We start from the raw sequence: 26,281 nt of genomic DNA, 5'->3' as shown, positions 1-26,281 counted from the left end.
AACAAGTGATTAATTATAATTAAACTTGTGAAAGAGACATGTTATAAAACAACAGGTTTTCTCTTGGACAAATTAACCTTGACATTTATTCCTATGGAATATGTTGGCAAATCACAACCAAAGTGGCACTAAATCCCCACATATTGAAGAATGGTAGTAGAGCAATTCAAGGTTTATGATCCTCCAATACTGGCATCTGAAAGGGTTAATGTTAAAGGCACAGGCACAATTAGAAACCACCAGGCACCGGTGCAAAAGTTACCTTTGAGTCCCCCTCCCCATAGGTCTCCTCATTCTCCTCCCACCCAGCCCTTCCATGAGTCTCAATTCCCCATCCCCTCAATGTGTCTGAATCCTCCCCCAGTCCTTTCCACGTGTTAATTTAACCCCACCCCCCATCCCTACCACGTGTAATTTTCACTCCATCCCTTCCAAGTGTGTTAATTCCCCCCCAGTCCCTTCTATGTGTCAGTTTACCCACACCGTCCCTTCCATGTGTCAATTCCCCCCCAGACTCTCTTCCATGTGTCTCTTCGATATCCTGCTCTCATCCATGTATCGTGGCCTTGAGGATCAAGCAATCCAATCTGCGAGAAAGCACTTCCTGTCAGACTGTGTAGAGGAAAACAGAGGCCCCTCTACCCGCAAACCGCTTAGCAACGCTACATGCAGTGAATGGCACAGGGGGGAGCACTGTGCTGTGCACCCCCCTCCTGTCAGTCACCCTGCAACCGTATGCCTTGGGCCGGTGCGGCCCTGAAGATATGCCGTCCCATGGTCACAGGGGTCCCCTGGAGTTGCGGGACTGGTCGCAGCTGCGACCACTAAAACTGTGGTAGCTACTCCACTGGTAAAAGGAATGTAGTAGGAAGGAGGCACTGTTAGCAGGCCAAGTTAGAGGGGAAAAAATAAAGGCTCGCTAGTGACAAATAACACAATGCATTTTACACGCCTGTAACACATTTATTGATGATTAAAGATATTCGATAGTGTTGGAAAAACAGAGTGCATTAGGCCCTCCCTATTCCCTTAATGCTTTCTTCTGAGGATTTAACGAACACTGAATGTCCTCATGTCCAGTGTCAGTTAGGCAACCAAAAGTCTGTTAGCAACCAGGAAGCACCTCTAGTGGCTGTCTGATTGACAGCCACTAGAGGCTGTCGTAGTTCCGCAATGTAATTATTGCAGTTTATTTTGCAGGACTAAGTGGGACTGGGATACTGCACCCAGACCACTTGAATGAGATGAAGTTGTCTGGGTTCCTATAGTGTCTCTTTAAATAAAGGCTCTATTAAGTACTCTCTGTTATTCACTTGCTTTGTGATAGAAAAGATTAACAGAGGGACTTGTGCCCAGAAACATGGCCAGATCCTCCTAAAGCAAGGCACTTGGAGTTATGTGTAAAGCTGTCTTTGCAAAGCCAATTGTCATGAAACTTTCTGATCCTAATTTATTAAGCAGTTCTGTCACTTTTGTTGTTTTTGCAAAGAAGACCGAAGACAACATGCCAACGTAATGCTCAGGAGACCTCTGTTTTGAAGGTTCTGTGAAAGATCCTGTGAGATGGCATGATCCTCCACAGAACTACTTGTACAACGTGCTATTTCTACAATGGTTGCTAGCAAAGGCTGTACAGAAATTGGCAAAAAGTCAGTCCTTATTTTGTCTTATAATATTTTTAGATTGCATTGGAATTTCATTGCTTTAATAAACAAATCTAAATGCCAGTTGACTTTAGCAATGTATTCTCGAACTGGTACAGTACACGTAAAAACAGTAATTAAGGCAATCAACTCGTCTAGTTTTATGACACATGGTATTTCAGTAGACATGAACCTTAGCAATGCTATACTTCTTATGGTGAATAAGAAACACACCTCTCACCTCTTCTTTACATCTGGAGGTCCTATTTTGGTTCTGTAGTGGGTTTTATGTTTTGGAGCTTCTAATGAAGGCATTTCTCCAGACGGCTTGAACTTGGAAATCTCTTGTTCCCACTCATTATTGAATGATAGCGCTTCCGCTGTAAGAAAGGGAAAGATACAATAATCATAATCAGGATTACTGGAAATGTACTCTGTCCTGGGATTGGGTGCTCAAGGCTTCTGCCCTCCTGGACACATAATTATGCACATGGTTTCAAAATCTGAATTACGCTCTGTGTCCTTGGTTTCTTTCTTTTAACAAACTGTTAAGTGATATACATACTGGTGGCCTACAGAAGACAGGGATGGTGGTAAGGAGGTAAACAGCCTTTTTCCCCACCAAAAAAATAAAAAATTAAAGGAATGGCATTGTATCTGCGGCCACATTTGTTGTAATTCTTTATTCTCTTGAAGGTTGCCCAGTTACATTTGGATTGTGGGTCACTTGTATATTTATTGGGTAATTTGCAGAGCAGAGAAGAAGTCGTACAGCATGAATGTGGGCATTCCCTTTGTCGTTGTGATGGTTTAGTGGCAAGGTATTACGGGACTTGCGTGGTGTCTGAATGCTGAATGTGTAGAACTTTGTAGATTTGTTTTTGGGGTGGTAGCCTTAGTCATTCAAGCAAGGGGGGTGGAATGACTTGGGTCAGATGAGAGCGGTTCATCTCATTTATGCGTTCAAGCAGGATTTGGCCCATTGCTTGGTGCTTTTTCATGATCTCACACTCATCTGGTCCGAAATTGTTAGGTATCCTTGTTGGCGTGCAGTTACGCACACTGGAGGACTCGAGAGGAGTAGGTGGTAGTTTAACATGGTGGTTTTCAGGTTTGTGCGACATCTTGGGGTGTAGTGTTAGACATGTGGACTTGGAGGGTGATAATTTGAACTTGATGCGGAAGGACGGAGTCCACTTAAATGTAATTGGCTTGGACATTTTAAGCTGGGCTTACAGTCAGGGGTGGAGGCGGCACTGGCTGCAGGCGATGCAATGTCGACGATGTGTTCCTGGCCAGCGCAGTTGAAAATGTAAGCGAAATTCTAAATCGGCTTGGGAAGTTGCAGCCTGCTGAGGGTTTATGGCGGGAGGCAGGCTGATACGAACTCTGGACGTGGGATCTGTCTGTTGTAAAGTCACCCAACAGCTGACAGGTTGAGGACCCTGCCTGTATCTGTGTGGTAATCAGGGAATATATATCAATGTATACAATTCTTTTACTCCAAATATCCCCATACACAACCAGTGTCACAATCATCTGATATAATTCACAGGCATGAAACAATACCCGTTACTGATGTCAATAAATGATTCTAAGGTCCTTATATTGCCAGGCAGGGCCGCCATCAGGGGGTGACAACCATAACAGTTGTCACGGGCCCGGCGGCCCTGGGGGGCCTGGCCGCCCGGGCCCCACGTGTCGGGCCCATCGAGTGGCCCACACACTTAGGGCCACCCGATGAGCCCCCTCCTTCAGGAGCCCGGTCAGCGCTGTGGCCGTTGTATAGCGCGTATAGCGCTGTGGCCGTTGTATAGCGCGAAAAAAAGCAGCCGCAAGTGCTGCTGGGAGGAAGTGCTCACTTCCTCCCAGCTCACTCCGCGCGGGAGGAGCGCGCCCGCCCGCCCAGCCGTGAAGAGGGAGAGCCAGGCAATGAAGAGGGAGCAGCGCCGACTCCCATCATCCCCAGCCACCCTCCTGCAAAGAAAAGGTAAGAGACAGGAGGGTGGCTGGAAAATGAGCTGTGTGTGTGCATGTATGTATGTGTGTGTGTATGTCTATGTATGTCTGTGTGTCTGTATGTCTATGTATGTCTGTCTGTATGTATGTCTATGTATGTCTGTCTGTCTGTGTCTGTATGCATGTATGCATGTATGTGTATGTCTGTCTGTCTGTGTGTCTGTATGCATGTATGTGTCTGTCTGTGTCTGTCTGTATACATGTATGTCTATGTATGTATGTCTGTCTGGATGCATGCATGCATGTCTGTCTGTCTGTCTGTCTGTCTGTCTGTCTGTCTGTCTGTGTGTCTGGATGCATGTATTTGTATGTATGTCTGTCTCTATGCATGATTGTATGTCTGTCCGTATGTCTATGTATGTATGTCTGTATGCATGCATGTCTATGTATGTATGTCTGGATGCATGCATGTATGTCTGTATGCGTGTATGTATGTGTATGTATGTCTGTCTGCATGCATGTCTGTCCGTATGTCTGTGTGTATGTCTGTATGTCTGGATGTATGTCTGTATGTATGTCTGTATGTATGTGTGTATGTATGTGTGTATGTCTATGTCTGTCTGACTGCATGCATGTATGTCTACGTATGTATGTCTGTCTACGTATGTATGTCTGTCTACGTATGTATGTCTGTCTATGTATGTTTGTGTATGTCTGTATGCATACATGTATGCATGTCTATGTATGTATGTCTATGTATGTATATATGTATGTCTGTATGTCATTCTATATGTATATATGTATGTCTGTATGTCAGTATGAATGTATGTCTGCATATTATTATGAACGTAGGTCTGTGTGTATGGATGTCTGTTTGCATGTATGTCTGTCAGTATGTCTGTATATATGCATGTATGTCAGTCTGTATGTCTGTATGCCATTATGAGTGTATGTCTGTATGCCATTATGAATGTATGTGTGTATGGATGTCAGTGTCTGTATGAATGTGTGTGTGTGTATGTATGTATGTCGGTGTCTGTATGTATGTTATTATGTGTCTGTCTGTCACTATGTATGCCTGTGTGTATGTCTCAGTATGTGTCATTATGTATGCCTGTATGCATGTATGTCTGTTTCAGTATGTGTGTCTGTTAGTATGTATCTGTGTCCTTTTGTATCAGTGTGTGCGTTTGTGTCTGTGTGTGGACCCAGTGGGCGGTATTTGGAGGCGGGCCCCAGGGGGCCCAGACCCTGAGCTGAGTTAGGGGCCCCAAAATTTCTGGTGGCGGCCCTGTTGCCAGGGGCCCTGGTTAGTAAGTTGTGATGGTTTGTAACTAACTTATTTATACATTAACATAACTTACATTCATCTAGATTGATGAATTCCTGGTTGACTTCTTGATCCCCTGTTTTATTGTTCTTTGACTGCTTGATGACGTGGGCTCGATCATTGATGTGATGTCCGATGGCCAATTTTTCAAACCCACTCTCTGAATCTTTGACAGATTTCTTTATCTCTTTGATCTGTGATAGGAAAGCAGGTTTTACTATCATGGAGACATTGATCACAAACACTTTGGTACAATGCGGTTTTGTTATCTGCAGTACCATACACTGCCACTGGGGGCATCTTGAATGAATTTTAGACATTTGTGTATTTATGTGTTTAAAAAGAAAAAAAATATGTAAAATATATATATATTTATATATATATATATATATATTTATTTACTAGAGTTCTGTCCTACTTTCAGAACCATTCATAGTGCTTTAGAGCATCCAGCCTATAGAAAGTGAGCCAAACAGGATACATGACCCAAATGTCTGTGCTGACAGCAATCAGGACACATGACCCAACTTTCATTGCTGGTAGCAATTAGAACATTGCTAAAGTGTCTGTGCTTGCAGCAACCAAGACACCTGACCCAATTTTCAGTGCAGGTACAGTCATGAAAAGTTATTGAAAGACACCACCTAGCTGCAATTGGCCTTGATGTGCAAGATTACAAATGCTGGGAATTCCGAGGGCCCGGTTCCAAGATGCTCAGTACATTGCCTGGCTTCTGTAGCAATTTAAGTTGTGTTTTTTTATTTTACGTACCTACCAACATTTTAAATGGATAAAGAGGGACACTTTCATTTTAGAGGTGTGAGTGGGGGTGTGCCAGATGCGGGGATGTTCTAAGACATTTTAGGTGAAATAATAATAATAATAATAATAATATTTGCAACAAAACTGCAATTTAGAATAAAAACAATGTATCTTATTTACATAGATTAATATCTAAACATTTATTTCAGTTTACGGTCAGTAGTATTGCTGTGGAGCTCTGTTATAAATTCAATATGTAGCTCCTAGAAAATAGTGATATTAGGATATAAAAAAGATGGATAGAGGGGATTGGGCCTAAAATAGGGACTGTCCCTCCTATATAGGGACTGTCCCTCCTATATAGGGACATTTGGGAGGTTTATTTTTATCTGCCACCAATGCATATTTCACACTAGTCAAACATTAAAAATAGCAAAACGTAGTCAGCTTTAAAGATTAGACAAAATCTGCATTTCCTTATTAGCTGAAGCACAGCGAAAGCAGAGGCAGGACTCACAATAAGAGCTAAGCAAGGGACATATTTTAATTATATTTTACACTTAACATTTTCTGTTTATCCCCGTTTATTTTTAGTCATTATATTTAAACATTTTTAGGCATCAACTTGCTGCTTTAAGCTTTGGCTAAATTTAACACAGTGGCCTTCAACACTCTCCTTGACAACAGACTGGATAATAATCAGGCCGTAGAGTTTTCTATGTAAAAACAACAACTAATTACCGGACGGTCACTCTGACTGGAAACCTCTAGCTAAGGCAGCCTCTCATAGGTTTATTATTAGAGACGTTTGATAATCAAGGAGCTTATTTGATTGGCAGCGTGCTATTTTCTGCAGCATTTTTGCTGCAATCATAGAAACAGACATGGACTGGGCTACAGGGTTCAAATTTACATTTCCCAACAGCATTTGGTACAACAGCTGCAGGAACTAGCTGATGGATATCTTTAAATTTGGCTTTGCCCTAGCAAGTACCGATACAGTCTTAACCCTATCCCAGCCAAAGAAGTTGTCATTATGAATGCATCAACAGTATACATGCAAACATATTTATGGTTTTATATCATCTCTCTCCTAGTTACAGCATTATATTTACCAACAAGCACCTGGCCTCCTCCTTCCTGCTTATTTTAAATACTTCTATCAGAATGTGTAACTGGTTTTAGATTTATTGCCGTTTGCCCTAAACTCTTCCAACACTGAGAGTTCAATAACAATCAGGTATGTTTACAATTTTAAAGCAGCTCTATTGCCTTCTAGGGTCTCTGCATATTTTGAAAAGACCCTTGATGGTGACATCGCCGCTTGGTGTGGGTCTCTCGGGGGTGAAGAGGAGAGTACAACACTGATGGCTAAGGAGGATCTAGCGAGACCTCCAAAGACACAGAGTTTTTTTGAAGGTTGAAAGAATTTGACAGCATGAGCTCTGCTTTTTGGTGAAGCAGTAGAACCTTTTTTTGTCTTATGATATATTTGACTGTGTTGGAATTTCAGACTTTATAAACATTTCATGAATATTTTATCTGCTAGTTTTGTTTTTATTTTTAATTTTTTTGGAAGGGGCGATTAAAACACTGCTTTGAAATAAAAATAAAAAATAAAAATAAAAAAAAGGATCCTAAAAAAGTTTACTTGTTTTTGACCACTGTAGGTTAGAAATTAACAGCACATGAATATTTGCAAATTATACTCAAATAAAATAAATAAACAAACAGCTGATCTGGGACTTGGCCATAATCAAATTTTTTCAGTTTTCCATTTGGATTTCATTCAAAAATTAAATGTTCAGTGAATTACCCTGATTGTCATTGTGAATAGTTAATTAATGAACACATATTGGTAAATTCTAAAAGTTATAAACAGCAACACTTATTATGAACGCAGCAATACTCACACCACCTGGGGCTTTGCGTGTCTGACTGGTCGCTTGGAAAATCTTTGGGGGTTCATCTCCAGTCTTGGAGTAGGTAGTCACCGAAGAAGAGCTAAATGAATGAATGTCTGGTCTGTCTGACAATCCTTCCTGATAAGAGATAGAAAGAAGATAAAGTATTAATGAAAACATTAGATCATTAAACTAGAGCAGATAAACAAAAACTACAATTTCCCAAACTAATGGGAAATTATTTGAGTGTCTTCCATTCTCACACTTTAAAATACTATAGCCAAAAATTGAGATATAGATGGTTCCCCCTAAACCCAGACGCCAAAACCTCACAAGGGCACTTACAACTCCCTCTCCTGACATCATGATGGTTTTCTTTATTTAATTATCAATTATTCTTTTATATAATTTATTTTATTTATTTATTTTTCTTTTCTCTCCTTTCCTCTTTATCCCTTGACACAGAAGGAATACAAAAACTATTGTAAAATAAAACTGTGTTGTTATGTCTTGTGATTATATGTAAACACTATCTTTATGTATTATAAGGATAAAATGTAATAAAGAATACAAAAAAAAAAATTAAAAAAAAAAAAACTATCTGGATTGTTCACTAAAGTGAGAATTAAAAGTGAATTTATAATTTAAGGTCAAAATAGCTGAATTGGAAAATGTATCTAATTTTGCTAGGATTCCATTACGGCTGTTTTTGACTTAAATGTAAAATTCACTTCAGTAAATATTTTATTTATTCATTCATTTATAAAATATTTTACCAGGAAAGATACACTGAGATTTCTCTTGTTTTCAAGTATGTCCTGGGTCCACAAATCACTGCATTGTTACATTAGGGTACAATAAAATACAAAAACAATATTAATACACAATAAATACAAAATTAAACATAGAACAGGTAGGAAATATATAATCAACCATGACAGGTGCATTCTGTTTTGAGGTATGTAGAGAGGGATCTCTTAAAGGACTTTAGGAATAGGGAAGATTTTAATTTGTGCGGGAGGTCGTTCCGCAATTGCGGTGCTCTGTAGGAAAAGGAGGATCGGGCTGCTTTCTTTTTGTAATGAGGTAGACTAAGTAAAGTGTTGGTACTGGATCGGAGCTTATAGGAAGTGGGAACAGCTGGGGGAAGCATTTTGTTCAGGTAGGGTGGCAGTTTCCCAGAAAATGCTTGTAAGGGAAGAATAAAATCACGTTTGAAATTTAGAGGGTCACTCCAAGCAACAGAATATCACTGAAGCAACTCTCCCTCTTTAGAGTAGATTAGAACTGTAACAAACATATAGATACATTCTGATTCATTTATCAGCCAGACCCCATAGTTCAGACACAGAAAGGAAAAGTCAAAATTTCCTCAATCGACTAGAGTTTCCATTTCAACAACAAAGAAACATGTGACTTTATTTTTCATTCACAAAACCGCAATTTGTAGTGAACATATTGTAAAGCGCTACGGAATATGCTGGCGCTATATAAATACCAGTAATAATAATAATAATAATAATAATAATAATAATAATAATAATAATAAAGGAAACCTACACTGAAAGATTAAGGCCAAAATAGCCGATACTTCTGGCAATTCAAACTAAGCTGGTAATATTATATCTGTGTCTCTTCAATGTGAGAATATACTCAGCGTAATTAAATAAAGCAAGAAAAAAATCACAATAACTTCACATATGCTCTTTTTATGTTCCCTAATTGAAAATTACTCAACAAACTGATGAAGTACATAAAAGCCTATCGTCTAAACAAACAAATTGCATTTAAAACAGGGGAGTAATTAGGTGGAAATGTAATTAGTCAATGTACTTCAATACCACAGCACTGGAACAATGGCTAAAGACCTCATTTACTGGGACTTCAGTACAGGGTCAACTAGATGTGCCGAGGGGTAGACAAGACGTTACTATGCATGGAAAGGCCTGAGGCTTTAAAATCACATGGGAGCTTTGATTGCCAATTGCCTCATCGCTGTATATTTTGTAAAAGGCTGTTGAGATGCCGGACATCATATAGATACTCCATGCATCTGGAGTTATAATGGGAGCAGCCAGCCACAGAGATTGCTGTGTGATTCACACAGGCTGCATTACCAGTCTTGTAACAGCAACTGATAATTAGGTAATGAGTGTATGTCTATAACAATGTTTATGTAGAACAGGGTGTGTGTAAGTGTGATTTATATTTATGACTTTATACCTTTGTACATATAAAGTGCTATGCTGGAGAGAAGAAATGCACTCAAAGTAAAAAACAAACAAACAAAAAAATACTTTTTAATTTTATTTTGTATTTTTTCAGCGCATACGAGTAGTACAGACAGCCCTGAGGTACTCCAACGGCACTCCCCAGGCTTAGCATAGTAGTAGATAAGGTATGCACAATTTTGTAATATGAATAATATGAACAAGAGAAAACAGGATAGAAAGATTTCTAGTCAGGTCTGTCTAGCTAATAGTCATGATACCGGCTAGGTGCGAAGCTACGAAGGCAAGTTGTATGGCTAGGAGACATGCTAGGCTAGGTGATATATAGGTAAACATGCTAACCACTGTGGCTATGCAAACACTAGCTAACCTTACTTAATTAAAGGTAAGTGGGTATGTTAGTTGAGTCATGGACTTAGTGCAAGACTATGATATAGTAATATGGTACAATAGACATGCTTATTATTTTCTAGTCTGCTTCTTTAATATATTGGGCACATTATTAGATACGGTTTATCTGTTGGAGTGTCGTGTGTTTTCGGCGTCCAGTAGTCAGGCTGTCTCCCATATGAAGATTTCTCATCCGACTCCCTGGCTGGGTACTGCTCTGAAGTTGCGGCTTAGTCCAACTGCAATAGCCCTGGTGTGGCTCATGCGCGAGGTACTCTGCCGTTTACAGCCTCTAACAGAGCCAAGGATACCTGTAACAGGGCAGCGTTTAGAGTAGGTGGTGCCTTGGGAGCGCTCTGTTCATACATATTTAGCTGAACATAGATGGAGGTGGAAGTCCCAGCTGTGTTTGTGCCGTCGAGTGTCCGATTTCAGTTCCATGAACTCGATGGCAAAACACCGCTGACCGCGTTCGATAAAACAAGATGGCCGCCGCCACTTGTTCAACTATACCAGGGATAGGCAACCTTCGGCTCTGCAGATGTTTTGGACTACACCTCCCATGATGCTTTGCCAGCATTATGTGTGTAAGAGCATTATGGGGGATGTAGTCCACAACATCTGGAGAGCCGAAGGTTGCCTATCCCTGAACTATACGAACAGCGACCACCCAGCCGTTCGGCAATTTGGCTGTGGTTAACTCCCAGCCTGGGGGTAAATGGGCTGCACACTCCACTTGTGCGTGGTCCGACTGTTCGGTTGTTTGTTCGGTAAACGAACACCATAAGTATCCATTCGGTAGCCCCATATACCGAACCGCAGAGGGGAAAAGGCATAAACAAAGCCTGTCCACAGTGCTGAAGCCAGGTCTAATACATGGGCCATAGACCTGGGGCAAGAGGCTGGCAAACAAGCCCCTCCAAAAACTCGTGGAAAACTCACAGACAAAGGGTTTCTGTAAAGTGAGATGTGGTTTAAACTTCCTTTATAACCAATTATGTTTCATTTAGAATTTACCTCCTGCTCTGTTAATAGCCGCCAGGGGCCTGCATGAGACTCCTGTGTGTTCTTAAAGTTAAATTTACATAGCAGGGTTTTACAACATATAAAGCAAGTTAACATCGGATTGAAAATGAAACCATTTTTTCAGGAGGTGTGGCTAAGGCTGCACAAACAGAAACAAAAGTAATTTAACTCATAAATAGCAGATAATTGAACAGTGAGACAGCGGGGCATGATCTATAAAACACAACTGCTTCATTAAACTAAAGTTTTTTTGAAGCCTATATTTTCCGTTTAAGTAAATGGTCTGAAACATTGATTGAAAGCTGTTGCACATGGCTGCTTAAAGGGTTACTCCAACCCTCTTGCCATCCTATTTTATATTGGCTATGTATGGTTTAAAGGGTTATTCCATTAACCATGACCACTTCTGCTTTTTGTAAGTGGTCATGGTGGTAGGAATCTGTATGTGCAGCTCATCTGTTTAAAATGCTGTACATACAGAGAGATATCTGCACACATAAATTAGGCAGACCAGAATTCTGAACAAAAATGACTCCTCTCGTCAGCATGCAATGCGCGCTGGCAACAGTTATAAACACTCACACAAACACAGTCTTATAATGTTCCACAGGTAAATCTTTCATCTCCCTCCCTAATGCCAATCCTGTATCATGATATACCTCCCTAATCTCGCCTTCCTCCCTAGGTAATTCCACTATGTCCCTTCCTAATCCCGCATCCATACATTATAGTATATCCATCTCCTACACGACAGCCCACATTTCTCTACCTCACACTCTTCCACTCTCCCTCGTGAATGGACCTCGAAGCAGAATTAGAGGACGTGCAAGCACGACACAGGAGGCGCGTAAAAACCTAAATAACAAATTACCTTTAATCCAAGGCTTGTCCAAATTTTCCACTCCCTGCCTACTTCAACGCCACCATTTTCCTGTCTGGGTCCAATCAAATGCTTCTCACAGAGGAGCATTGTTGGACCTTGGACGCAATCGTGGCTAGCACTGCAATTGGCCAATCAGCTACTTCTGATGAAGCATTGAATCTAATGCTTCTCTATAAGAAGTAGTGAATGATGCACCATGCATGCAGGCAGTGTGTGTTCATGAACAGTGAGTGACAGCTCACCCAGCCGACATTGCCCATTTACCTTCTAATTCTACACAAAGAGAGGGCTGCACAGGATGGAGGGGACCAGGAAAAACCACAAAATATAATCTAGTGAGGCAGGGAGGGCTGGGCTAAAGGAGGTGGGATGCACATTGAAAACATGCAGTCCTACAGGCTTCTCTTTGCAGGCGTGATGACAGCGCAGAAGATCACTGCAGGCTCGCAGTGCATCTTTTTTTTAGTCAGTCCAGGCTGAGTAGGTCACATATGCCAGAGGAGTAACTACACTCCAGCACAATTTACTAATGTCTCTATACAGGCAGCATTTTAAAGGGACACTATAGTCACCTAGACCACTTCAGCTCAATGAAGTGGTCTGGGTGCCAGGTCCCTCAGGTTTTAACCCTGCTATGAAACTGCTATGTTTACATTTGGGGGTAAGCCAGCCTCTAGTGGCTGTTTTCCGGACAGGCACTAGAGGCGCATCTGCGACGCTGGAGGCATATTATGCCTCCATCGCGCAGAGCGTCCATAGGAAAGCATTATGAAATGCTTTCCTATGGACACTTTGAAAGCGCGCGCGGCACTTGCCGCGCATGTGGCTCCGCTGACGTCGGACGGGGGAGCTGACATCGGACGGGGGAGGGGAGGTCACCGGCGCCGAGGGAGCCCGGTGCTGGAAAAAGGTGGAAAAAGGTAAGCTGCTGAATGTGTTTTAACCCCTTCAGCGCCATGGGAGGGGGACCCTGAGGGTGGGGGTACCCTCAGGGCACTATAGTGCTGGAAAACCGCTTTGTTTTCCTGACACTATAATGATCCTTTAAATAGAAAGGCTGCACTTACAGATTGCTTGCAGTATGACTGTTATGAAGTTATTTTACCTATTTGAAGTCCATGGAGAGTGTGACATAACTTTACATTTATTATGTTTTTTCTTTTTCCCAACTGTTTAATTGTTTGTTATGTTGATGTGTCATTGTAGGGCTGCTTTTTATTTCCAGCCCAACCTTGATAATGTTAATTAGAATATGTTTGTGTGGCTTGATAAATAAAAATTGATGATGTGATTACATGTGCTGTCTTCAAGCAGGGTAAAAAGCTGCTTAATATATATATATATACACTTGATCTGCTGATATTTGTGTCTGTGTTTTTGGAAGAGCAAGTGTGAGCTTGCAAGCCGATAAAACGAAGATCCAAGGGTAGAGTGTCTTGTGTGCGAGTGAAGATTAGAATTTATTTTTTACACTGAAGATGCAGTGTTAGAAAGGAGATAATATTACTGTGTTGAATTATGATTCATTCATATATAGACTTGGCTGATACATTGTGCACACAAGCACCCTTGTCTGTACCGCGTGACCTAAAATGGAAAAAAAGGTCACCGCAGCATGTGTGAAGTATTATTTATAGCGACTCCTATTTGCTGAAAAACAGAATGCATTTCATCCAAGTACAGGTAGCGAGTGGGACGATTTCTTGGAAAGTCTATAGGGGATTTCCATTTGGCAGACAGATTATCCCAAGTAGCATGAAAGGGATTGTCTATTAATCACCAGTCAAACACAGTGTGTGCAGGGTTTGTCTCAGGACACAGGGCAGCGGGATCTTTTCACAGGACTCGTGAGAAAGCAGAAAAACGGCAACACGGCAGGCTCCTTACTAGGGATCAAAGCAAAAGGTTCAGAGTAACGAGCCACTGTCCAACCACTGCCATATAATGTTATTTTAAAGGGATTGTGCACACGCATAAAAATAATAATACAAAAAATGATAGTAATTAATCCATTACGCAAAGTAGGGTTTGCCTTCTTGTTTTGCGCTTTCGGAGGTTATTCCCTAGAGTGTAACATTGGCAGGAATTCCAAGTGAACATACAATTTTAGGCCAAAACAAAAGCATAGCTGACTTGGAGAATTGTCTCAATTCAGTTATTTCGGCTCTAAATTTGAAATTCCCTTAAATACACTTTGAATTCTCAGCGGTTCACACTTTAGTAAATAAGTCTGTGTTATACTACCATTTACCTAAAGATCTACTTTCTCTAATGTCAGACTTTCCCCTGGAAAAAAAAACTCAAAATTAAAGAAGCACTTCAAGTACCATAACTACTACTGGGTGTTGCAGCAGTTATGGTGTCGAGAGTGCCCCCCAATGTAAGTAGTCCAACAATTTGCTGATGATTTGACTTTTCATCAAAGATCTACTGGATGTCACTCCCTGCCTCTCTGCAGCATTGGAGCTCTCTGTCTAAGCTAAGACCAGCAGTGCAGAGATTAGCTCATTGGTTTAGAGCAATCAGTTGACATAAAATAATGATCTGGCCCTCTCCATCCTAGGAGAGGAGAGGCAGGGTGCAGCACGAAGCACAGCCCAGGTACGAAGTAAAAACGTTAGCAGTTTGACTACTTACACTAGGGTGGGGGTGCCAGGGCATGCCTAGAACCACAATCACTAGAGGGCACTATACTAGAGGGTTCTTTGAGTGTTCCACATTAAGTGTGCACATCAAGCAGTCTAAATAAAGGCTGAATTCAGTACACACTTCCAAGACAAGTAGCATGGAAATACAGAGCCAAACACTGAAGATTCCATATAGTGCTCTAGAACCATAGGCATGATTCAAAATTAAGCTATGATTCAGTTGTTCATAATAAGAATAAATCTGTTGGCACTTTAAAAATTCTCCTGATTGCATTAACATCACATTTGGATTTTGGTGGGACAGCTACCAATAAACTACTGTTACGGTTGCCTCAGGCTAGCTGAGAGTTGGACCGCTTGGATGTCCATGTCCCCAATCCTGGAGAGCGGTTAGAAGTTCCAATTCAACACCTAACGAAAGGGACATAAACCATAAGAACAAAGTGCATCTTTCTGAACCCTCCCATCTATCCTGGAGATAATCAGTTTAAATGGTTACAGTAACTTAATTATCTCCAGGTACCGGAAATATTCTGGAGTTGAAATTATAACAAAAACCACATAAAAATGCATTACTCATATAATACAATATTTACTTTGTATGTCCAACATATCCCCATATGTCCAACATATGTCCAACAAGATGTCCAAAAAGCGTTCAGATCTCACGAATATAGTGGGAACACCATGGGGATAAAGTTTGTCTCCAGGGGCGTTCGGCAAAAGCCAACCCAGAAATAGCTCCACAATATTCAGGCATAGAGTCGGTCTAGCTTCCAGAGTCTCAAAGTACCGAATGGCACGGTGTACGTTTGTTTAGACACGAACGGACAGAGGTCTCGGGATCCCAGCGGGATTCGTGAATAATAGCGTCCGAGAACAGTACCAGGCGGTCGACGACCAAGTCCCGCTGGGTGTTTGGCAGTTAAAGATGTACGCCGCCATGTGTTCGTGCATACGAACGACCACCACCCAGTCGTTCGTCAATTAAGCTGCGGTTAACCACAAACCGCAGCTTCTGGGTGGCTAATAAGGGGCACACTCCTCATGCAGGGTGGTTGGTCATTCGGCAGTTTGTTCAGTAATTGGGGATTAACAAGCCAAAACCGCAGCTTCTGGGTGGTTAATAGGTTCATGCAAATGACCCGGTGAATGCTTTTTGTGGCTTTATTTGGGGAAAACAAACAGAAACAGTGTAGCAAAAGGGGGCAGACCGAGGGTACTTTGTAACAAAAAGTGGCAGACGGAGGGTACTTTGTAACAACTACTTACAAAGTGTCTGTGCATATCAATCATCCTGTTCCGCATGTTTGCCATCATATTGTCAACGGAGTGGAAAGAGTCCCTGAGGTCTGTGTTCTGCAACATAACAGGACAAAGAAAGAAAAAAAAAAGTAATGAAAAAGAAATAATAATAAAAATAAATGTTAAGATTCCCACGAATTACACCAGGACTGCACATGTATAGGGATGTTAACAGTACACCCTCTGCTAGGATACTTGTTGACATCAATAAAGGGACTGTAACCATTGATTTGGCAGTGGTTCTATTATATTGACCCTTACTTCACTAAACACCATTGAAGTGGTTGTTGGTGTGAGATATGAAAAAAAAAAAAAAAAAAAAAGTACTACAACTGGCGGTTTTATCCGGAGAACACTTTTTCATGCTATTACAGTCATATACATTACATATTGGTGTACTGACATACTCCTTCCCCATCTCCAAAACCAAACCCCCCCTCCCCACCACAAACAAAGAGCAAAATAGTGGGTTGCTCAAGCAGTTTTATCATGCACATCAGCAACATTACTGTAAGAAAATTTACCATCCATACTTCTAGAACAGTGATAACCTCCTCAGCAGCACAGCATGAGAGAACATAAACACGTATATTTGGATAAAAACTGTTGATATATAAAGTTTCACAATCTGTAATGACTGCAGGTTTGTAAGCCAACCACTTAAAGCGCTCTTACTGACCAATAAAAGCCCTTCCATCTTGATTGCTCAGTTTGCACTGAACTCTGGTGCTAGTAAGCCTACAGGATGAAAATTCGTTTTGATTTATTTTGTTTTGTGATTCATTTTTCTGTCCATTTTTGTGATCTGGTGTATATTTTTGCATTTTATTTTAATCATGTTGCATCAGAGTATAATGGAATTTATTCGTTTTTTTGTATTCTAGTTTGCCAGACTAAGTACCAGGTATACCAGGGGTAGTCAACCTTTTAATACCTATTGCCCACTTTTGTATCTTTACTGCTGGTAAAATTTCCTTACCGCCCACTAGTGCCGCAGTTACTAATTTTATAGTGCAACTGCAATTTTTTATTTTTTTAATGTATTTTTTTAGAAAGGAGGTTTTTGGGGAGGTGTGGGGGGTTGGGGGGGTGGGTTTAAATTTGTACGTAATTAATCTATTATTTTTGTATTTTCTATTCTACTTTTCTTTTTCTATGTGTGTCAGCCCATGCCAGCCTTGGGGGGGCCCAGAAGTGGCCACCCGGCCAGCTCCTGAGCCCCCCAGGACAAGAGGCTGGCATTTGCCAGGGCGTTTGGTTGGCGGCTTTTTTTTGCCACCCCCGTGAAAGTGCCTCCCAAGGCAAATGCCTTGTCAGCCTCGTGATAAATACACCGCTGAGGACAACCGTACAGCAACATTGACTAGTGTTCCCAAGCCCTTAGCCACCCCCATAATAAATGTCCTTACCACCTCCTTACTCATGCTTATATTTTCTTACATTTGCTGAACAGGAGGATCACTGCTCCCTCGCCACCTTCACTATGAGCCTGCCTGCGTGCCTTGCAGCCCAGCCAGCAGCAGCCCCACTGGACCCCAGGGACGAAGCCACCAAAATGTAAGCAAATAATAAAAAAAAAACAAAAAAAAAACTGTGAGAGTGTTAGTGTGTGTGTGTTTGTAAGTGTGTGTTAGTGCGAGTGTTAGTGTGTGTTTGTTAGTGAGTGTGTCAGTGAGACTGTGTGTGCCTGTTGGTGAGTGTTAGTGAGAATGTGTATGTCTGTTAGTGAAGGTGTGTATGCGTGTCTGTCACTGAGAGTGTGTATCTGTCAGTCAATGTGTTAGTCTGTTAGCGAATGTGTGTCTCTGACACCGAGGGTATATTTGTCTGTCAGTGAGTGTGTATGTGTGTGTGTTTGACACTGAGTGGGTGTGCGTCTGTCAGTAAATGTGTGTATGTGTCTTGTCAGTGAGTGTGTATGTGTATCTGTCAGTGAATGCATGTGTCAGTTAATGTGTCTGTCAGTGAATGTGAGTGTGCGTGTCAGTGAGTGTGTATGTTTCAGTAAAAGTGTGTGTTGGTTCCCTTCTCGTCCTTGGTTTAGTGAATAAACCCCACAGTTTATAGCAAGTCATCTTTATATAATTCCCATATGTAATATGTGTCCTTGACTTTGACTTTGTAATCAAAACACTGAGGAGGGAAATGGACATATCTTCAAGCCTTTTTTGAGATGTATTTAGGAGAGGTCATGTTAAAGAAACCCTGTGTGGATAGCCGTCAGCATCCATTTACTCCCACAGAAACTTTGGAAACATATACCCTGAATCATTCTTTGGGGTTAAGCGGTTTTAATTTTACCTTTCCCCCTCCATTGATAGGAAAAGATCAAGAGTCAGGTTACTGACACTGTGCTAATTATTTACACAGAGCTGCAAGGGACCTCAGGAGATAGGATAAACAAATAATTATACCTACATGGACATGTTCACCAGTTTTAGTTTACTGCTAATTAAAAGAAATGTGTCTCTGGGGCTGTGTGCTGGATTTAAATGCAAGGCTTATTACAGCGGAACAAACAAATAGAGGGGAAAAACACATGAATACTATAAAACTAAAATGGATTGTGTTTTAAAAGAAGGATTTTTAAACATTCCCATTTGAAGACAGAAAACAGTGTAAGATCCAAAATGCTGTCTGAATGGGACAATCTGTATTTCAATTTATATTTTGAGTAACAGACGGAATTCCAGCAAAGTATTTGGTCAGCATCTGACAGTCATGTAATAGGAAGTAGAAGAGATTTGTGGTAGGGAGAGTGACTGTTAAAAAGCAGAGATGTCAGGACACGAAAGAGAATATAATTTAGTGCTGACAAGAAGCCATACCGAGTGAAAATTCCAAATCTGACATTTTTGGCTGACTGAATGTTTGGATGCGCAAACATTTCATTATTAATCAGATGCAAACAGTTTTTTGAGTCTTCCCCTGAGTTTTCAATCTTTAGATTTAATAACTTGTTCAGATTTGCTTCATTTGTATGCTGAAGCTGAACTTTCAATTAGGGAATGTCACCGAAAAGAGGGGAAATCTACTTACCTCAAGGTCCTTTTTATCATCACATCAATCTTCTATGGAAGTGCTACAAGAGGGCACAAACAAGGAGAGGCGCTTTTCATAGGCAGGGCCGGACTGGCCCACCGGGATACCGGGAAATTTCCCTGTGGGCCGCGGCACCTGGGGGGCTGGAGGGAGAGAGGGAGCCCTGCTCCCTATATTTTAATAATATTGCGGCCGCCGGCCGCATTGTCGGTGCCGCTGGGTGGCCGGTCCGGCGGCACACTCTGAGGGTTTATACTTACCTTGCAGCCGGCGGCCCCATCTCCTGTGCTGACAGCTGTACCTGCTGTCAGTATCAGTGAGTGAGCCGGGCGGCCGCCTAAGCGATCCGGCGGCACACTCACTGATACTGACAGCAGCATAGCTGTCAGCACAGGAGGACTGAGGGAGGGGCGGAGCTAACGACCATGCTCCCTCGCGGTTCCCATAATTCCCAGCATGGATACATCATAGAGTAATCACTACTCTATGATGTGTAGATGCTGGGAATTATGGGAACCGTGAGGGAGCATGGTCGTTAGCTCCGCCCCCTCCCTCAGTCCTCCTGTGACAAGTTAAGCAGGCACACAGAAGGGGAAGGGGGGGCAAATAGAGGGGAAGAGAAATAGAGGGGAAGGGGGGGCAAATAGAGGAGAAGGGGGGGAGACAAATAGAGGGGAAGGGGGGTAAATAGAGGAGAAGCGGGAGACAAATAGAGGGGAAGGGGAGAGGCAAATAGAGGGGAAGGGGAGAGGCAAATAGAGGGGAAGGGGGGTAGACAAATAGAGGGGAAGGGGGAGACTAATAGAGGGGAAGGGGAGAGGCAAATAGAGGAGATGGGGGTAGGCAAATAGAGGGGAAGGGGGGGAGACAAATAGAGGGGAAGGGGAGAGGCAAATAGAGGAGATGGGGTAGGCAAATAGAGGGGAAGGGGGGGAGACAAATAGAGGAATAATAGAAACACAGGGAGAGGGGGGACACAGAGACTAAGGGGTAATAGAAAGACACCAGGTTGGGGGGGGGGGGCAAAGAGACAGAGGGGTAATAGAGAGACATAGGGCAAGGGGGGACAAAGAGACAGAGGGGTAATAGAGAAACAGGGGATGGGGGGGACAAAGAGAGGGGTAATAGAGATACACAGGAGAAGGGGGACACAGAGACAGATGGGGTAATAGAGAGACACAGGGGATGGGGGTACAAAGAGACAGAGGGGTAAGAGAGAGACACAGGGAGGAGATGGGGAAGAGAGACACACAGAAGGTTTGTTGGGGTGACAAAGAGACATACAGTAGGGAAGGGGGACAAAGTGACACAAGATTTGTGGGAGGCAACGCTGGGCTGGGGAAAAAGAGACAGAGAGCGGCTGGGAGAAGAGAAAGAGGCACACAGAGTCTGGAGTTAAAAAGAGACACACAGGTGAGATTTGGAAGGGGAGAAAGAGACAAAGTGTCTGGGGCTAAGAACAACACAAAATGGGCTGGGGGAAAGAGAAATACAGAGGCTGGAGAAGGGTAAAAAGAAACACACATGGACTGGGATGAAGTAAAAGATGCACAAGGGTCGCTGTATGAGAAAAAAAAGGAGACAATTGGAGACAAGATACACTAAACGAGGTAAAGGTAATAGACGTAAATTGATGTGATCCTGACAGTAATAAACATGCATGTATATGCATGTATATTGTTGTGTGTATTAGTAAGATATAACTATGCCTATAATATTTACACATATAGTAATACACACATAAATGTCATTAATATATATATATATATATATATATATATATATATATATATATATATATATATGTGTGTGTGTGTGTGTGTGTAATGAGCATGTATTGGCCCTGTCTTGTTGCTAGTTGCATACTCATGCACAATAACATATTCAAAGTGAAGATCGCACCCATAGAACTTCAAAATTAACCAGATCACTTCATTTTTTTAGTTGTGCAACTGCAGACATTCAGCATTTCAGTACCATTACTAAAATGTCCTTAATAGGCCAAAGTAGTTGTACTGAAACATTGATTACATGCAAATGTACGTCTACTTAAAATAAAGGCGCTCTTTTGTTTATTTTGAAGCCCTATATGCGTTCCTTCGTTGGAGTAAGAGTTTTCAATTTCAAGGTTTTTTTTCACCCTCTATATCAGCACACTATGCTGTCGCAACGCGTTATTGGGCTGGTATAGAATTTTTTTCCAGGGCTGATTTTAGTTCCCAGTCCGGCCCTGTTCATAGGGGGACATTATCATCTGGAAAGGGTAAGTTTGCCAACCTGGCGTGCATGCTTGACTGACTGATCGGTACCTGCAATGACGGGTCCCACTCAGGGCTACACCGCAAAGGGTTTCTGAAGCCCTTTTCCATGGGAGTAATGCCCAATGTTTACATTTAGCAGTGCAAGTGTAATAATACAATCATTTCTAGGACTTCTGTCTCAAGATACAGGACACCAGAACAGCAATGACCTCATGAGTGACAAAGACGCTTTAAATGGGAACTGTCTCTCCCAGAATATTTAATACTATGTTTACTTATCCCTTGTATTTAACAAATGTGAGGTGTGAAAAATAAAAATAAATGTAGAAGCCAGCATAGATCAACTATGCAGAGAGTAGGAGAAATTAAATAATGTTTGGTGGTGGGGGTGATGCTGAGGGTGGTGGGGGTGGTGGGGGGTGATGCTGAGGGTGGTGGGGGGGTGGTGAGGCTGACGATGGTGGGGGGGGGATGCTGAGAATCTTTAATATACATTTGGAGCATCGTAAACAATGTGCATGTGTTTGTATTTAGAACTTTGGATTTGTGAAAACAGATGTATTTGGAGAATCATATTAGAAAAAGCAAAACTTGCAGAACACTTACACAGTCCATTAATTAGGCTTTGTACAGGTCCAGCCACAAATTAACCAAAACTCGTTAACTTCCACTGACACGGTCCAGTTTCAGGAATACATTCCCAGCCCACACTACATGCAGCATGCAGGTTTATCAGTCATAACAATAGCAGATGTACAAACTGCCAGATTATGCAGGTTATATTTTGAAAAGTCCACACCTGTATGAATAAAGCCATTCATGTATACTAACCAGGTCAGTAAAACTGGCTGAAGGCATATGGGAAAGACTTGAAGCCTGTAAGGAAAGTATCTGTTCAATATCCTGGACGATTTGAGACATACAAGACACATAACTCATAACATCCATTAAATCAAATTATTTTCTTCAACAGCTTTTCTCACTCGGACAGTATACTTATCACTACTTTGGTGTCTAGTTGACAATGTGATTTTCAGCCAGTATCTTGTGAGAGGTCACATTCACTAACCTGCCTGTTTGACCCTTTCTTAAGGAAGTGCTGAAGATAATAGGCTATCTGTTGTGTTTAAAATCAACATTGCATACTACCCCAACATTGGGAGGAATGGAGATTAGACTGGCAGGTTGGTGGGCCAGAAGGGAGTGTTTATAAAGGGTAAGTCCATTGATGAAAGTGGCATTTCATGTGCTCTTCCCATGGTGTTAGTGCCCCATTGGAGGCAGAGAGGTATTAGCCAATAATGAGTGACAGGAGAGAGAAGAAAAACCTTCCTACTTGTAGTTCTCCTGCTTTTGTCACAGAGATATTCCTCGAGCGAGCATAAAGGGGGCATAAAGGACGTTCAGGAAGCTGAAGTTCTGACAATGGAGCCCTCAGCAGTACTGCAGAGGACTGGACACTTCTCCAAGCAGGGCCAATCTGTCTCATGCCTTAGAGGATGTGGAACTGGAAGTTGTTGTTCTAATAGTGTTCTAACACAAATGGCCTCCCTAAGAATGGTGGCATTGAAACAAAGGGGCAGAAAAAAAGTAGTAATATAAAAGCTCCTACATTATGGCAAATTATATATTTGCTGCTTTAGGAACTGTTATATGTTCTTCTTCAGGACGTGTGCTTAGATAGTCCATCTCTGGATCAAGATATCAGTCCACATCACTAACCTTAATAAACCAGGTATGATAAACTTGTCGTAGTCAGAAGGGGCTGGCTTTGCAGGAAAAAGAAAGAATGACTCAGATAGAACGGAATACCAGCCCAGGTCAAATTCAACTCTATTATATTTATATTATATTGGACTCTATTGTGATCAACACCAAAAAAGTACTTAACTAGGAGTTCCTGCTGGCCTATTGTAAAATTAGAGGGAAACTCTCTAAAACTGGTTTACTAGTATAAAGAAACACATCCCAAAACAGTTAAAACATATATAAAAATAAAAAATAGAAATTAAAACAAACAAAAAAACTAAACAACAACACAAGTTATGAGGGACCAATAATCTCCACTATATTGATGTATTTTTAGAAAAGGTTTGTTGAAAACACTTTGTTTATATTTCTCTACTAGTGTATATTGTAAATTGTATAATTAAGGTTGTTTATGATAATGAAAACACCTTCAGATTTGGACAAGGTATATGTCATTCATAGCCACAAACAAAAACACCTGTAAAGTGACGTGAATGAACTGGCCAAGAAAATGATTCCTAAACGGAGGATTGGATCTTCACTATATTTCACTCATTAAATTACTGGGGCACTTAATCTCAAGACAGACAAGTTCCTGAGCTACAATAAATTTAATTAATGGCAAACCATTTGTGGCTGAATATCTTTAAATCATACAAAAAAACACAGTATCTATATTTGCTCATGTTTTGGATACCAGAATGAATAGAGTTGTCCGTTTCCATTAGACCTGCAGATGACTGCCTTTTTCTAAAGCCACGTTTATTGAGCCCCACGTATCTAAATTCGGATTACAGTTTCTGGGTCTGGCACCGTTCCATTACTCTGCACTGTCTTTATTCATGGGCTTAAATTCCGAAGGGCTCATGCTACATCGGATTAACCCCTTCGCTACAATGTTTACCCAAGCCTTTTAAAATGAAGTCTATATTTTATAGGTTGCTAGATTCTAAAAAGTAACTGCAAAAAAAGAAAAAGAAAAAAATAAGAAATGGTACAGTATCAAATATCCGCTTTCTGGGAAGGGAATTGGCAAAGATAAATATAGTTTCTGGAAGAGTGCCAGGTTTACTTTTGGTAATACAGTGAGAAGTATACGAGCGGACATCTATATATACACGATGGAGTTTTGTACATCATTGTATGTTACTAATTTGTTTTTTTGTTTTTATATGTTTGCTTTTTTTTTTTTCTTCTTCTTCTAGGTAGCAAAAACAAACAAAAACTTTAACCATGTGAATGAGCCCAAGCCTTTGCACAGCTATTACCTTGGGCTCCCCTTCAGCATGTAAATGGTGAAACCAAGTAGAATTAACAAGTGTTGAACTGTTACAGGAACTGTACAGGAAGGGAACAGCTGTGAGTTAGATCACAAGAAGGGTGCAGGGCAAGCCAGGGCAGCTCGAGGCTGGCATTACAGCACCGTAACACTGCACATAAGCAAACAATCACTTCTGTGAAATGGATCGGACTATAAAATTGCAGTTGATGACAGCGCCATGAATTGAAGAACTACTTGCAAAGAACTTACCCTGTGATCTTCTCTCAGGGCCACCTGGGACCCCGGTCGCCCCCTGTGACCCCGAGTTCTGCCATCTGTGATACTGAAGAATGGATCTCTTCCAAAGGGATCAGAGAAACTTCTCATCATCTGTCTCACATGCTCTTGGTGAGCGGTGAACGGGTCCCTGTGAGGTCATAAAATTTAATATAAAAATGTTATGCAAACTACAAGTCATATTTAATACCACTGCTTATTATATAGCGCCAATTTATTTTACAGAGCATTACAGTGACACTTTATTGCAAAAAGATAATTAAAGGAGAACTGTCACTATTGTTGTGCATAATTGCAGAACGTTTGATTTCTTTTCAATTCTTTGTTTACTAGTGTATTAAAAGACACATAATCAGATAGTAATAACAGACACTGCAAGTAATGTATAGAATACTTTGTATTATGTTTGCAGGTAAGGAAGGGTACAAGGGGCTAGAATACCAGATATAAAGAGTGGAGAAAATAGAGTCAATGAGAAGCAGTAATGGACAGCAAAAGGGAACCGGTGGTAAAGGGAATGGGAAGCAGATTAGGGAGGGAAGGTGTGCACAGAGAATTCTTATTTAGTCTGACTGAGCAGTCATAACAGGAATTTAAATTTCCTCCATAAGGACACTAGTGACAAGAGTGAGAGAGAGTTAAAACACATTGGTCTTAGTTTATCAAGTTTCCCTAACGATTCAATACTGTTAGAAAAACTTTGCAAATAATTTATCTACGAAAGTCGCTATTAAAGTCACTAATAAAGTCTATGGGTATTTTTTTAGTGCCCAGTGCACAACGCGAGAGTGTCGAATGATGACCTCGCGCTGTACTGCCCGACATCAGTTCCCTGGTGTCCCTGGATGTGGGACACGAGATAACTAAATCAGGACGGCAAGACAGGACCCCAAAATTAGGAATGTTGGGGTGCCTGATTTATGCTCATTCTGCTTATGTTCGGCTTTTATAGGATTGCCCACTCAATTGTGTGTTTTAGCCTAACTAGTCCAGTAAAGGCCTTGATTTAATATTTTTGGATACACTTTTAAAAGTATTTAATATTTAGAAATATATTCTGATATTTTGAAAAATATATTAATGTTAAATGTTTATCCGGAAATATTAAATTGAGACCAAATATAGCTTTCCTCGTGTTCTAGATGTTTACCAAAACTCAATGATTACAATTGTGTACCCTTGGGTTGGCAAAATATACATCCCTGGTTGTTACAGAACTACTGCTCTCCTTGCGGTTCTTGCCAGCATTATGGGATTTGTAGTTTTAGGTCTGCTAGGGAGTGCCTACTTACTGGCCACCATTTTACTACTTTATTTATGTTAATTCCAGTTGACATTAACATAGTGAACAGTATCCAGGCTCAAATATTCCAAAAAGCCTGAACACACTGCAGGACTTTCAGCTTTCACCAGATCAAATAGTTTTGACCTTATTAGGTCTTTATCAAGCCTTGACAAAACCAAGAGAGTTGCAAAGCCACCACTGTTGTTTTGGTAAAAATAAGGTTTATTTAAAGGGACACTATAGTCACCTGAACAACTTTAGCTTAATGAGAAACAGTTTTGGTGTATAGAACATGCCCCTGCAGC

At 41.2% G+C, this 26,281-nt stretch overlaps 1 protein-coding gene across 3 annotated transcripts in view; it reads right to left on the bottom strand.

Moving 5' to 3' along the window:
• The window catches only part of MLF1 (myeloid leukemia factor 1), a 49,002-nt gene that overhangs the window by 467 nt on the left and 22,254 nt on the right, over window positions 1-26,281 (bottom strand). Inside the window, exons 2-7 of one of the 3 annotated variants that reach the window (XM_063442598.1) lie at window positions 24,665-24,821; window positions 22,216-22,260; window positions 16,049-16,135; window positions 7,608-7,736; window positions 4,967-5,126; window positions 1,878-2,023 (exon numbers count right to left, since the gene is read on the bottom strand). In XM_063442598.1, coding sequence (XP_063298668.1) covers window positions 1,881-2,023; window positions 4,967-5,126; window positions 7,608-7,736; window positions 16,049-16,135; window positions 22,216-22,260; window positions 24,665-24,821 — 721 coding nt within the window. In that variant the 3' untranslated portion in view covers window positions 1,878-1,880. The remainder of the gene's footprint in view (window positions 1-1,877; window positions 2,024-4,966; window positions 5,127-7,607; window positions 7,737-16,048; window positions 16,136-22,215; window positions 22,261-24,664; window positions 24,822-26,281) is intronic. The other 2 variants (XM_063442597.1, XM_063442599.1) reach the window with 2 other exon arrangements.

The sequence above is a fragment of the Pelobates fuscus genome, chromosome 2 (assembly GCF_036172605.1).
Source record: "Pelobates fuscus isolate aPelFus1 chromosome 2, aPelFus1.pri, whole genome shotgun sequence".
NCBI classification, from domain to species: Eukaryota; Metazoa; Chordata; class Amphibia; order Anura; family Pelobatidae; genus Pelobates; species Pelobates fuscus.
The sequence above is the reverse complement of the archived record's forward strand: the minus strand, read 5'-3'. Positions and strand labels throughout refer to the sequence as shown.